Here is a 15497-nt window from a genome sequence, read left to right as displayed (position 1 = left end):
GAGCTGTACTTTTATGCTCTTTCTTCGAATTCAAAAAACCTGACCACCACAAACCAGGAACAAAAATACCCAGAGCCTTGTCTTTTGGAAGTTGGGAAATCACAGCTTCCCATTTCTTGACTATATGGGTGAGAGAGAACACAGCAAGCTTTCAGCATTCCCTGCCTTAAGGAATCCTAGATCTGTTGTTTTAACCAGCTTGGTCAAGAAATAATCTATTTTAATTTTTGAGGTAAGAGGGAGAGCTCTCTGGCAGTCTCCTAATGAGAACTCCATTCAAACAGTGTTTTTTTTGAGTTTGGACTGCTCCATAGTCTTCTAAAATCTGTAACTTAAGAAGAATCTGTGTGTGTCCAGACCCCAGTCTGTCTGTGAATCTGGGAATGGTAACAGGTCTCTACAGTTGAGTAAAGCGTTTATATGAACAGAAACCAGACACAATGTAGACATTTCTACGTGCTGCATCCTATTTTGGCTGTGGTTTTAAAGAGCTAGTTCTAGCACACGTGTTCTGTTCTTCTGTGAACCATGCTGCAGGTGTTGTTCACTTGCATTTGGAACTTTCCAGTCTTCGGTTACTTAACATTCAGTTACTGTTCCTTGGGATGCTCTCACCTGTTGTAGTTACAGCTCTGTTAGGCCTTTGTAGTACAGGGTAATTGAAAGGTTAAATTTACCTTTCCCCATTATGTTAATGAAAGAAACAGTTCTGAGATGTAACAAACAAAACAACGCTCCCCAAACACCCCCAGCCCCTTCATTTTGAGGTGCACACAAGATAAAGTAGGTGTTTGCAGGCTATTTTGTTGTTACACTGCATTGATATATAGCCCAAGTAACCCACAGCTCTACAAAGAGTAGAGACACTGTCATCTCAGTAAAAAAGTGAAGCCTTATCTGAATACTGTGGTGTGAAAGGTCTGTTGTCAGCATATGGTAAAAGTGAAATATGATTTGAGACTTTAGTCAAATGGTCATATTTTTAGCCACCCTGTGTGACATCCTTATACAGGAAACAAAAAAAGTAATGTAGAACTACAGGGAAGCAGTTTTTAGTAGTGTTCACTCCTGATGTTTTCAAGTAACTTGGCTTTTAAAGTCTACAAAAGCCTTTTTTTTAATTGACGGCTACAAAAAAGGAATAAAATTCATAATGTCTCCCATCTTCATTTTTAGTGTCACAACAGATGAAGTGAATTCCCCAGTGTCCCCCTACATCTGGCAGGTAAATATTCAAATGTAAATGTGTTGGCTTCATACTTCAGTGATTTTGTTTTGTCCTGTTTTGTTTTGTCTTTCTGACAGGAAACATTTATACATTCACACGGTTGCTTACACGCAGAGTTACTGCATGTAGGCAGGTGTGGTGGAAGATAGAAAACCTTTGAAGATTTATGCTTCAAAATAATGACTTGTATGTAACAGAGGCCTTTTCTCTCAAAAGCATATGGTACTAGCTTTAAGATCTTGAAACTGATGAGATAGAAGTTTTACTTACTTAGTTTTAGTATTTCTTTACATATAAATTTTATGGCCTTGCCATAATGTTGTTTTTTTTTAATTTCTCCCTGATTTGAATTATGCAGGCCTTCCATTCCCCTCACCTCACTGACAGGCTTGCCATATGCAACACAATTGCTGTGAAGCTGTAGAGTGTACTTTATACTATTTTAGGTTTTCATCTGTCAAGTATTCCAGTAGCTTTAAATGGCCTGATGATATTCTAAAATAAAGCAATAGTTGGAAATAGAGTTTTAGCCTCATTATGCAGTGGTCCCTTCAGATTGTCTGCTTTCAGTTTTCTTAAGACAGATTTATTCATACGTGTTCATAGTTACTCCAAGAATGAATCTGCTTGAGCTGTCTCTTCAGAATACCTTGCATAATACAATACCTTGAAAGAGATGTTTTGTACAGCTAGTTAAGGTGTATGATCTTGTAGATAGGAGCAGCAGACAAATCCTTAGTTCTATCATAGTCATCCCTTTGCTGTACAGTGAGTGTTCATGTTGAGAAATGAGCTATGCTAGTGGCTAACCACACTTCTAATGGGTTTTTTGAAGCTATTTATGGCAGCCTTAGGTGGCTTCCTAACATACCTGCAAAAATTAGATTCAATGTAGAAAAGGGTGCTATTTTCTTAATTATTTCATAGGTTCTTTTTCTTGTTTGAAATGTTTTATGATTTGAAAGGAAATAATTCAGTTCTCCCAGAATCACAATTAATGAGATTCTGATAATACTTTCATGTCAGAAAGCTAGACTGGGAGGCAAATAATATTTCTATTAATGCTAATGGAGTAGATTTTTACATAAAATATACATTGAAATATATTTATTTTACATACAAGTATTTTCCTCTTACATAACAATATTTCTGAACCTTACAGCCACTGGAAAACCAGAAGGATTCAATGGATGAGCGGCACTGGCCAGAAATACAGCCAGTGATTTGGCAGAATGAAGAAAGGAGGAGAAGTAAACAGATTAGAAAAGAGTATTTCAAGGTAATGGGGAGAAGTATGGGTGGGTGACTTTATTTTAAAAACTAGAGTAGAAGAAACTATACAATGAAGTAAAGGTAAGAAAACCACAAAGGTCATGCTCTTCATTTTACAGGTCACATGCAATGTTTTTGTTTCTCTTGAGTTAAATATGTATGTCTGTGTTTAAGGCAATGTGAGGGTATAGGAAAATCAGGAGGAAAAAATAAACAACTTTGTAAATTACTTTTACAAAGAAGTAATTTACAGTTGCTTTCTGGTAAAGCTGGATACTAATCTTTGGTCCTTGTTCCTTCCCCATCCATTTTGATGTTGGTTGGGTTTAAGTGCAGGGAAAACACGTTACCTTTTTGTACAGCTTGGTTTTAAGAATAATTTATGCATTTTGGTTCTCATTCCTTAGTTTGTGTTTGAGAACATTTTCTGCTGCTGTAGTGTGTACCATTGATCACCAGATGTCAGTGTCTGCCTATTGCAAAACTTGGAAGTTACAGCAGCAGTACATGTAATTTGGTTTGGAGTGTGGTAGAGAAATAGGAGAATTCTGACCAGTGCCAGGCTGAGCTAAACTTCAGCGGGTTTATTTATGGAATCAGTTTTTTGGTTCTTTTGCCATGAAAAGTTTTTATGAAATGTTAGGCAACTTAAAATAAGTTCTTAGGAAAAACAGAGCATGTCATACAACTTAGAAGAATTTTTGTGATTATAGGAACTATGATTTTTTTCTTTCCTCCCTGAAGAATAAGTAGAGTTGCATCCTGACTTCTGAATTCTACTAACCTCTTTCCAGGGTTTTTATGCTTAAATGAATTTTGCCCTGCAGGCTTTGAGGGGAAGGGGAGAAACTTTGAAGTAAAATAGCATTCGGTTATTTTACTCATTGAACAGCTGTGCTTTGTCATTCCTCCTAACTTTGAAGGATGTCTTTAAATACTAATATAAATTTCAGTGTTGAGCTCTATGATGGAAGCAAACACCTGAAATCCCATTACATACAGCTATGGGCATGTGTCAAAAGCGAATTAAACAGGCTGTGCCAGTAACAAAAAATACAGTGTCATTGCAAAAACAAGATAATAAGTGAAATGAAGTGTCTATTCCATGGCAAACTGGGAAAAGAAATAGGTGGTACTGCTGTTCTCAGAAACAAGTGACCATTTTTTCTTAGCAAAAAAGCTCATTGAATAATTATATCTGTGTTGCCAGACATTAGTATCTTACAAATACGTGCCAAATTACTGCAGTGGTTGTCACTAAAACAGGGGAAGATGGCTTGCATCAGTATCCAGGCATATTTATAGAGCATCTTTATTTTATGTATTATGTATTTCATCCAAGCTGAAATTCTAATTAGTATATCCATAATGGATAAATAATTATTATATGCTAGTGTTGATACTGTTAATTAGGGTGGAAAAATGTGAACACAGGTCTGGCCAAAAGCCTGTATAAACAGAAATCAGCAGTAGAGGTCTGTGGGGCATAGAATATCAGACTCCACCTTATCACCTGCCAAAGTAATATCTTCACCTGTACTGCAGACAGGTAGGAATTAAACCTCAGAAGAGAGATACCCAGTCATGGATGTATCTAATAGGTCTTAATCTGACCCCAGAACTACCTGTGCTCTGTGCATAATTTAAAAAAACCCACAAAACACACAAAACAACCCATACAAATGAAAGCCTCAAAACAAACCAACCCCTCAAACCCACCAAACCAAAACAACAAATGAATCCCACAAACCAACAAGTGATGCTTCATCCAGGCACTCTTCAAAAGATATATGTAGTTTGTGTGGAAACTGAACAGCAGTGGGATATCTGACAAAGACCAATGTATGTCCTGCCCTCTGGTTGCGACATGCTGTTCAGTGCTGTCAGTGTTGTTCAGCATCTAATTCAGAAGCTGTTGAAAATTCAGCTGTTGAGTTTTGCAGTTCAACAATGCTCAGTCATAACTTTGAAGATGAGTGTGTGATATGTAATAAATACAACAGAGTAAATACTCTGTTGTATTTATTACATAAATGTAACAGAGCTGTGTAAGCTTGTGTGTTTGATAATACTAAGGAACATAGTTGCAAGTCAGGTTTTAGTTCCTCTAAGAAATTCTTCTAACTAAAACATCTGTGTACACTTAAAAGTCAGATCTTTGAAGGAAAGCCATCCTTCCAGTTCTAAAGTTTGTCTCTTTTTCTTTCTTTTTTGTCCTGTGCTATGTGTTGCATCATAAAGATGGGTAGGCTGGCCATACACACACAGCACACTGATCAGTTTTGTAGTGATGGATCTCTTTAATTCTAGCTTGATTTTTTTTTTTATTGGGTTTTTTGTACCTACCGTTGTTCTGCCAACAATGCAATATGGTAATTTGCTTAAGTACTGCTTTTATAAATTTCTTCTTTCACTCCCTCCTTCGTTTCCTGCACTGTCAGGATAACCAGGAAGTAGAACAGTGATGAAGGCAGCATGCAACAAATCATAGAACTGTGGAAAAAGTGCTGGTCTTAAATAAATAAAGATTTGATGAGGCTTTGTAGTTTTAAAGGAAATTCTGACTGTTTTTTTTCCTAATTTGATTTTTTATAATGTCAAGTCAGTCTCTCAGTGTAAGCAATCTTAAAGTTACATAACATTGTAAAAGTAACTTTCGCAAGTTGCGTATTTTTTTCAAACAAATAATACTTCATAGTAGCAGTTGTTAAGATCTTTTCACTTGGATCAACTGTTTAATGCAGTCAGAGCTCACCTTATAAAGGTGTTTATTTTTAAAATGCTCTTATCTTATTAGTATAATGAGACTATTGCATAGCCTAGGAAGTAGATGTTCCTTTGCTGTTGTGTTTCTTTTTTTTCCTTAGATTCTGTAACATGTTTTCTTCCTCAGCAGCTTCACCAGTAATAAGTAACATCTGAGTGATATCAAGCCATTTAGTTGAAATGAAAACCATGCTTCCATGTTAAAGTAATAATTGTGTGTGTTTTGCAGTATAAGTCTTCCAGAAAGAGTTCAAGCGGAAATGAAAATGATGAGGTAAGAAATAGTAATTTTGTGAAGTATTTAAGAAAATGTGTTCTTTATTTGTCTTTTATGAACACCTATGAGCCACAGTCAGAGTGGGAGACTGTTGGCTAGAGTCCACACAAACAAACTTTGTGTTCCAAAGCAGAAATAAGCATTATATTCCTTTACTTGGAAAAAAAAACCCAACCCATCAAGATTATGTACTGGGGAAAAGGAGGACGTGTACTTGCTTTGACAATAGGAAAATTAATTCACCCATTGAGCAGAGGCAATGTATAAGCAATATTTGACAGTCAACTGTGTTTCCTCAGTCAACATGACTTTTAAATTGAGTTGCTGCCAGTTGGTCACATACTTGACAAATGTTGTGTGTTCCATGTATTGTGTATTTCATAATTTCATGTTTCTTGTTAAATCATAATTTTCGTTTTTATAATTTCATCTCTTTGGTTTCTTTTTAGCAAGACAGTGATAATACTAATGTGTCCCCACAGTCTCCTGTGTCGTCTGAGGTACAAGTTTGTGGTTTTGTTATTCATTCATTCAACAGACATTTCTTTGTGCACATTACTTGTCTCTAGGTTTGCTGTGCAGATGTAGAGCTGTCCTTTGAAACAGGAATTAGAACATTTCATCACAATAAAAGTTCAAAAATAGGTATTTCTTCGTTATGACTGATGTGGAGAAAGGTGTGTGTGTTTGTTTCCATTATCTTTCCTAATGGAAATAAATAGCTGACAAAACAGAAATAAACTTTTGCCGTATTTTGTATGTGTCCCCTATGCACTAGCCACCCAGAGGATTTGAATTGAAACTTGGGGATTTGTATTTTGTATACCACAGGGAACCCAAAAGTACTGACAGTTCTTACAGGTTCACCCTTTACACTTCTGGCTGTTGCTGTGTGGTGTAGCCTTGCAGCTTCATTTGCTTGTTGCTATCTAAGGAATGTCGGTGTAATGCAGTGCAGCCATGGTGGGACTGCTGAGCTCTGAATGAAGGTTACCAAAGTTTATTAACATTTCCACCTCTTGTCAATAAGGAACCTGAGGGAGCAGAAGGAGAACATCTCCCACATACAGTGAAGTCAGTTAAAATAAGGGTATCCCACGTACCTACCAAATTACTGAGTGCATCTCTCTTATTACTGAAATGAGACAAACCTCATCTTCGTAATTAAAACTAAATGTTTGTTTTAAATATTTTGATGCTAAGTGTTGGGAGGATATTTGGAACTCTGGTTTGGAACTCTGTTCACAGAAGCATTTGTGGTAGTTGGAAATGGTTTAGTGTAGATTTTAGTTAATCTGGTGCTGCTTTTCCTCCTCAGATAATTTCATAGTGAGGATATTTTAATTTAATTTATTCTATACTGTCCCCTTTGAAAGAGTGTGTTACAGTTAAAAGACAACTCACTGTTCTTAGGGAATAACTGAAATGCTATCTTGATGGGGAACAAAAGGTGATTCTTCTAGTGAATGGAAAAAAATTGACTTTATCTCTTTTAACAGGACTATGAAAGAACAGATAGTAACACTCATGGTCCATTTGGTCTCAAACCAAGGTCAGGTAAGCTGCTGATCTCTCAGATAGCATGATAGAACAGATGTTTACTTCCCAGGCTGAAATAGGTGGTAAGGATAGCAGATGCATGAATTGGGAGAGATGCTGCAGTACAGCAGTCCACTCTGTACTTCTGATAAGTATAGTACTGGTAAAGGTGTAACTGTTTTGGCAAACAAATAATTGAACATACCCCAAGTCATGTGGCAATGTCAACATATTCTGTTGGATGTCAACAGTATAATAAAGCTGTGCAGTCCTTTTTCCAGTTAATACTGCTCTCCTCTGTTTTCAAGGGAACAGCCTTTTTCCAAATTCATTAAGAAAGAACCATCTCAACTCTTCAGTGTTATTTCATTCAGTGTTTATGGTAGCAAAGCTTGACGTCGTTATTACTAGCCTGTCAACCCCCAGTAGTTGAGTGTGTCTGGCAGAAGTTATAAAGTACCTTCTACAGGATGCTTAAACCCCTTGGTATTTGTAAACAGTTGTATGAAACTTCTATGCCAGTGATAGTGAAGTTAAGTTGCATGTGGCAGAACATGCCTGGCTGTGATCATTTAGAGGCTTCCGAGCTGTCTGTGTCCTTGACTGTGGGAAGGTGCAGGTTTGAGAGGAGGAAGCAGGCTGCTTAGGACTTTTCGGCTCATCTTTTCTCCATGCAGTAGTAGGCTTCCTAGGAGCCACTGCCAGCATATGTCTGTAAAACAGTAGCACCCCTTTCACTCAGTTCTAGGAGAGTGAGTGGCAAAAATCTCTGGTTTTAGCCACTTCTATAGATCCTGCAGTAACAAGAAATTGTATTTTTCTGCATGCAAAATACTTCTGTAATGGATAAAATCAGAGAGGTTTCATCAGGAGTATCTATAAATTTTATTTTTTGATTGTTAGATCTCTTGCTAAAATAACTCTTTGAAGCAATATAGAAATTTGTAAAGGTCTAGATAGGAATATTCTCTTTTTTTTCCTCTTAAAAACACTGGGTAAAATACCTAAGGGTATGGCAGTATTGCTATAGAAGAGGATTTTTTATTTGCCAGTGTTCTCTAAAATAGTAGTATCATCATTTGAAGGCTTTCTGACTGTGAAGAACTTTGAAGTGAATGTAATTATTTAGCAGAACTCCTTTTTAAAGAACGAATCTAAACTTTTGCATGAGACACTTCGTATTTGTCTTAGCCCTGGAATAAGCAATCACTGTGTCTCTGCATATGCCCACTTGCCACATGCACATATGTGAGTGTGTGTATATTATAACTCTTTCATTGTAAGTCACACCAGGAAGTTCTGTCCCTCTTTATAGTCTCCATAAAGACTTTATACTTGATGAAAAGTAAAACACAATGAAAATACTTTCAAAGTTACATTGCAAGATATTCTGGGTAAAGTGCAAATGGATGTGTATATCTCAGCTACTTAAATGCTGAAGTCAGTTCTGTCTCTGTATTTTCTAGTTAGCCATTTGCACTCAAAACCAGTGTATTTTATTTGAAATACCTTTCATAGAAGTATCTTTGACATCAGGATACTTTAAATACTTTTCTTTTTCCCCCTGCAAAGTTCTGCTGTTTTTTCTCATTTCTGTCTACCTTTGTGGTAGTGTCTTAGTCACTGCATTTTTAAAATGTGAAGTCTGAAAAATAACTTTGCTTCTATTTCACAGCTTTCAACCGTGCGTCTCGCCAGGACTATGGGGCAGTGGATCCTGGATTTACAATGAGGAGGAAAATGGAGCATTTAAGGGAAGAAAGGGAACAAATAAGACAACTTCGCAATGTACGTACCGTTATTTACTGTGTGCACACAGTGCGTTTCGTTTGCTCTGTGCCACAGCTTAAATCCTTATGCCTAAGTCCTGCAAATCATTAGTTGTACAGGACACCTCTGTTAGTTCTTCCTGAGGGATTTCATGTAGCAGGCTACACTGGTACTGTTTTTGGTCCAACCAAAGTATCAACCAGAAACTAAAATGGGGTTTTAGCAGAAAAGTTATTTCAATTTTTTTTAAGGTGTTCCTAGGGAGAAAATAAGTCAGCTTGTGCTTGCTGGTGTTTGACCTGAGATTTGAAGAAAGATAGTCATAGTCTTCTGAATAGCCAAGTGCTTTTTGGCTGTAGAAAGTTGCTACAAGGTGACTGGCTTAGTGGATGAGAGAGAGAGGCTGTGTTATCTACCTAGACTTCAGTAAAGCCATGACAGTTTCCCACAACATTCTGCTGGTGAAACTAGCTGCTCGTGGCTCTGGGCATACACTCTGCTGTGTTAACTGGCTGGATGGCTGGGCCCAGAGAGTTGTGGTGAATGGAGTTAAATCCAGTGGTGGCCAGTCACAAGTGGTGTTTCCCAGAGCTCAGTATTGGGGCCAGTTCTGTTTAATATCTTTCAGTGATATGGCTGAGGGGATTGAGCATGCAACTCAGTAAATTTCCAGACGCCACCAAATTAGGCAGGAGTGTTGATCTGCTTGAGGGTAGGAAGGTTCTTCAGAGGGGTCTGGACAGGCTGGATTGATGGCGGAGCCCAAGCATATGAGCTTCAACCAAGTGCCAGGTCCTGCACTTCAGTCACAACAACCCCAGGCAATGTTACAGGCTTAGGGATGAGTGGCTGGAAAGCTGCCAGACAGAAAGGGACCTGGGGGTGCTGGTTGGCAGTCAGCTGAACACAAGCCAGCAGTGTGCCCAGGTGAGCAAGAGCATCCTGGCCTGTATCAGAAATAGCGGGGCCAGCAGGAGTAGGGGAGTGATTGTCCCCCTGTACTCAGCTCTGGTAAGCCTGCAAGGAAGCACTGTGTTGCTGGAGTGTGCCCAGAGTAGGGCAGCAAAGCTGGTGGAGGGTCTAGAGAATAGGTCTTATGAGAAGGGGCTGTGGGAACTGAGTTTGTTTAGTCTGGAGAAGAGGAGGCTGAGGGAAACTTTACCATTCTCTACAACAACCTGGAAGGAGGTTGTAGCCAGGTGGGTGTTGGTCTCTTCTCCCAAGTAACTAGGGATAGAACAAGAGGAATTTAACTCAGGTTACACCAGGGAAAGTTTAGATTGGATATTTGGAAAAGTGATTGAGTCACCATCCCTGGAGGTATTTAAAAGACATGCAGATGTGGTGCTTAGGGACGAGGTTTAGTGGTAAACTTGGCAGTGTTAGGTTTTGGGTTTAAAGGTCTTTTCCACACACAGTGGTTCTATGAATCTAACACTAAGCTACATAGTAATGCATGGGAGATAGTTTCAGACTTCCAGTAAGTTGGTTTCTCTATAGTTCTGTTCTCAAGATACATAACAGTTACAGCTACCGTAAACTGTAGCAGCTGTGCTTTCAAGGGCAATGTTAATTTGGGATGTGACTTCTATGAAGGCTGTTTTATCTTGTCTGATTCACTTCCTGACCAATAAATGCTTGTTGCTGGGATGGGAAAAAATATTCCAGGATTCTATTCTCTGTTTTCCAACATAATTGTGGGTGCTTCATGCCTGCCCTTTCTTCACTGCCTAACATTGCTGTCCTTAAATTCTGTGCTTTCCTGTTATTTCATCACATGGCTCTGAGACCTGTGTATCATGGTAGTTGCTGGCACAATGTCATTCTCAATGTATGTAGTTATGTCATGAAAAAAAAAAAACCCAAAAACCAAGCAAAGAGAAGGGTTAATGAGAGAGAAAAGGATCTTTGTACTTTAAAGTGTGAGTTGACTCCATTTACTTTAGTATGAAAACGTCCCTTTTGAACTGAATGCTTTTAAATATCTTGGACTTAAAATGAAAATTCAACTCATGCTGAAAGTAACTTACGGGCTTTTTCTAATAGAATCTTGAGTCCCGGTTAAAAGTCATTTTACCAGACGACATCGGAGCAGCGTTGATGGATGGAGTTGTCCTTTGCCATTTAGCCAACCACATAAGGCCACGGTCTGTTGCCAGCATTCATGTACCATCGCCAGCAGTGGTAAGTCATTTCTCACCTTGTTGCATCTTACATGGAAACCAGCTTTTGAAGTTCAATACTAAAACATCGTGAATCTTGTTTACGATATTAATTTTTCTGCAAGAAGCCTTAAAGTTGCTCAAAAGTTTGGTTTAAGAACTGTTTTCTTATACTCAGTCTTCATAAAAATTGGGGTTTGTTTTAGCACCTATTACTGAATTTGCATCAGAAATATACATGATGAGAAACATGCATGATAAAAATCTTAACATCTTGTCTTTACAGCCTAAACTCAGTATGGCAAAGTGCCGAAGAAATGTTGAAAACTTCCTTGATGCTTGTAAAAAATTGGGAGTGCCACAGGTATACTAATTGCTTTATTGACTTTATTAATAACCACAGAACATGTCAGCCAGTGCTGAAGTGTGTGTGTGTGTGTGTGTGAGGGAAGGTTGGGGGGCTTAATTCAACAAGCAACCATAATTATAACTCTTAAAGTCTTATTTCTGGCCTGTGACATGAACTTGAGGATGCCACTTTGGGTTTCTAGTCAGTTCCTTATAGTAAAAATAATACTGATCTCTTTGTAAAATCCAAGCAAAAGAACTGATACTAGAAGATGAAGTTGGAATATTTTGAAAGCTGTGAGTTCAGCAAGTCACTGGCATGAATTTCCCTGTCTACCCAGGAAAAAATCTTGCAATTACAGAAATATGTAGCCTAACTGATTAGCTGTCTTTTAGCACAACTATAGTTTTAGCCCATTGTTCATGCTTCTTTTGCCTAAGTTGATCCTCTTACTTCTCTGTATGAGGAGGAAAAAAACCCCCTGAAAATCAAATAATTTCCTGCACATTACAGGAGGCAAAACTTCCCTCAACCCTTTTTCGTGGAAGATGACTTCATTGATTTGGAAGCCTGGGTTAATGCTTTGGCAAAGTTTCTATTTAGCTTTGAGCCACAGACCGTTCTAAGTAAGAGGTGCCTAGATTTACCTCCTGAATTACATGTAGTGCCAGCTAGCAGTTGGGAAAAGTGTCCATCTTGTGCTGAATTTTGAAACAGAGAGAACTTTCTTGTGGAATGGCTCATGATTGAGGACCTGGTGTATCAGCATGTCCAGGTTTTCACAGGGGAAGAATTGATAAGAAGTGTACAAAACAAGGGAAGGGGCAGCTAGGCTACTGAGCCAGCAGTGCCTATCAGCTTGTTTTTCTTGCTCTGCTCATGAAAAGAAACAGTCTTTGGCTTTATGAAATTAGCAGTCTTTTGTGACATCAGAAGATGTGTGACTTTGTAAGGAATGTCTGTTACCTACCTTGGAAAAAAATAAATGAAGTTTGATACACATATTGCTCTATTTTGTAGGAGAGACTTTGCTTGCCTCATCACATTCTGGAGGAAAGGGGTCTGGTGAAGGTTGGCCTCACAGTTCAGGCTCTGCTTGAATTGCCTACACTGAAAGTATCTCAGCTTTCTTCCATGTGACATCTTGGAAACTGGACGACTTACCACTTGATCTCTTGATTTGGATTGCTCTGAGGCAGTTCCTCTTCTTATATGGGAACATCCAAGCCATCAAAAACTAGTTCTGTCCAGATGCTGTAGAGAGCCTTACTTTGGAGTTGTATGTGAAAGCCTTGGAGTCAGCTGACAGTTATAAGAACGTAATTATTATTTTTTGTAATTGGATGCACAAAGAGATTGTGGTAGCATCAGGTTCTCTTTCCAGTTAAGTTAAAAGCTGCCATTTAGTATCTCAGTGTTACAGTTAAATGCTGGATTTCTTTTCCTACATTGAAAATGTTGTTTGAATTATTTTGAAATACAAACCAAACCCACCCTCAATCTTTTTATAAAAAAAGTCAATCATTTGATCTAAAGGTAAGGAAGAAAAACCCTAACGATGGTATGACGATGATTATGCGAGCGACTGATCACTTGTTAATCCACTTTCACTCTCTCAGAACCTTTAATATTCTCATTCTTTATTTTTTGCACTCCTGATTGTATTTACACACTTCTAACATTGCCAGTATTTAGTCTGAGTGTATGATGATTACACACCAAACAGTATAAAATGGGAAAAGGACACATTTCATTGAGGTTTTTTTTCCAGTCTTCTAGGTTGGTGCCAAATATTTTTTTTCAGTTGTACTGTAGATTGTTTACATGTGAAGTGCCTGTGTAATTGATAACTCCTAATAGTCTTAAACATTTTTGCAATTTCTTTGTTTAAAATAGATAAAATGGAAATTTTTTAATATTTTAATAGTTTTTTGTAAAATCAGTACGTGAAGATTTAAATAGTACTTCACACTTTTGATGTTGGGTGTTATGAGTTTGTTGCACAATTTAATTGGTTATTTTGTTGTTTAATAATTAGAAGATACTGTAAATACTTTTTATTTATGATATTTAATTTGATAATACCTAATCACTTTTGGGTTAATGTATTGTTGGACAAAAAGTTGTCTACTTTTCTTTGTTTGGGACAAACAAACATGCACGGTGAGTAAAGACATGAGGACTAGTGATGCATACAGAGTCATTTAGGACATTTTGATAAAACTGCCAAAATCTCAGGTTTACGCTGTGACTTTCAGGATTTCATGTAATATTGCTCCTGATCTCACATTATGTTTTTACAACAGGTGTATCCATAACTTAGTTGAGAAATGTTAGTGTTTGTTTTTAGTGTTTGAGATTTATTGTGTAACTTACACAAGGGTGGCATAGCACATGAATCAGTTTGTACAGGTGTCACTGTGCTGAGACATTAGACTTTTCTGGATAAATGTGAAAGAAAAATTCCCACTGTGGTGGTTTTTTGAAACTTCAAAAAAAAGTGTTCAGCAGAGTTTATGTATTTGTTTGCTTCTGCACAGATTCTCACTGTTTTGAGAACATTGGAAACCATACACAGTTGAGTTCTTCTCCAAAAAAGTTGCAAATAATGTTAGTAATAAATCTGTTTGCATTAGTTTGTTCTTCATGAATAGATAGCTCATTTAAAAAAAGAAGTTCTGACTGTCACAGATTTTTCTATGTCAGGCTGAGTTAATTTTGATTGAAGGATGTTTGCCAAGCGTGTAACAAGATCTGATTCTGTTCTTTCCAATTGATTGAGACCACATGTAATATAATTCACAGAAGCATGAGGGGGAGTGGTATCACTCCTTACTTCATTTACTGGAGTCCTTAAAATTAGTAGCTAACAGGAAATATAATCTTTTCCTGATTACAAGATTTTTTAAAGACACGTTCTTGTAAAACCCATTGAAACAAGCTGATTCGTGTGTAATAGTTAAAAATCGCTATTTAATAGTGTTTTCATAAAATGCAGTTCAGAGGCAGGTGTAAAACTTAATTTGCCAAGTCCTAGATATAAATCTTAGGCTACATAAATACTTATTTAAGGAAACTGAATTGCTATGGCCTTTTAAATACGGTATTTCAGATTTCTCCAGTGTTTAAATTGTTCACATAATAATAATAATTTTAAAACTTCAATCTCTATTTCTCATTAAAGACAGTATGTCAAAAGTCATGCTAAGACTAAAAAAGTAATATAATTTATTAATCAAAATGCTTGTCTGCTACATTGTAAGAACACAGCCATTCAAATAGAGTAAGTCTGTCTTTCAATTCCTTGCGTTGGTATTTGAGAATAACAAGGTTCTATTTCAGTACAGTAGCTATAAAATTGCTTACTGTAAATTATCACTTTCAGTTATCTGGCTTAAACTGATCTACACTACTATTTCCTTGTCATTTAAATATGTTTTCTGATCTAAAGGTAACTTTTTTCCCTACTAGAACTAAATTTATAAATGTGTATCACAGAGTCAACATTAAGAATTCCCTTGATGTAACATGCTAGATGCTCACCACTTTTTCTTTCTTAAAGCTTAGCTTATTTCCTAACTAAATTGACAACTGGATATAGAATTAATACACTCATTTTAAACTGTATCTCTAGAGTTGAAAACTACTAAAACCTTTTATTCCTAGTACTCTGGAGCTCTTTCCACAAACTGGCTCAAAGCAGTTTTGCTTTTTCATTCACTGGAAATTATTATGGCCTTCTTCATGTTTATGGGGGAGTGATAATTATGATTCTTCCAGGACTTCCTTTTTAAGCATTGCAGAGATAAAGACTTCCAAGGGAGCAATCTGGGAAAAGGACCACTGTGCCTGGATTAATTTTTCTCATCTATCTTTAGCTGCTAAATCCTTGTTAAAATTGGCTGCTCCCATTGGGATTAGGAGCAACTGTAAAAAAGATCCTTAAAAAGGTTTAAAATTTTGTTTTAATTTTATAACCTGTGGAAGTGGTTGCTGCCTTCCCTGTACAAGGATTTGCCTACTCTGGCCCTTTCCCCTTTGATTCCTAGCATCATCTTAGTTATTTTTGTTTGTTCACAGATGTAGTGATTTCACATAATTCATAACAGCATGCCACTTGCCTCCTTCCTCTTT

General features: G+C 37.2%; 1 protein-coding gene across 1 annotated transcript in view; it reads left to right on the top strand.

Moving 5' to 3' along the window:
• Positions 1–12503, top strand: part of LRCH2 (leucine rich repeats and calponin homology domain containing 2) — a gene marked incomplete at both ends in the record, with an annotated part of 41869 nt that extends 29366 nt beyond the window's left edge. The window contains 9 exons of the mRNA XM_084268958.1: positions 1177–1225; positions 2391–2507; positions 5496–5540; positions 5993–6043; positions 7043–7100; positions 8758–8870; positions 10899–11036; positions 11301–11378; positions 12384–12503. Coding sequence (XP_084125084.1) covers positions 1177–1225; positions 2391–2507; positions 5496–5540; positions 5993–6043; positions 7043–7100; positions 8758–8870; positions 10899–11036; positions 11301–11378; positions 12384–12503 — 769 coding nt within the window. The remainder of the gene's footprint in view (positions 1–1176; positions 1226–2390; positions 2508–5495; positions 5541–5992; positions 6044–7042; positions 7101–8757; positions 8871–10898; positions 11037–11300; positions 11379–12383) is intronic.
• Positions 12504–15497: the final 2994 nt, after the last annotated feature.

The sequence above is a fragment of the Gallinula chloropus genome (genome assembly GCF_964237585.1).
Source record: "Gallinula chloropus genome assembly, chromosome: 11".
Taxonomy (NCBI): domain Eukaryota; kingdom Metazoa; phylum Chordata; class Aves; order Gruiformes; family Rallidae; genus Gallinula; species Gallinula chloropus.
The sequence above is the reverse complement of the archived record's forward strand: the minus strand, read 5'-3'. Positions and strand labels throughout refer to the sequence as shown.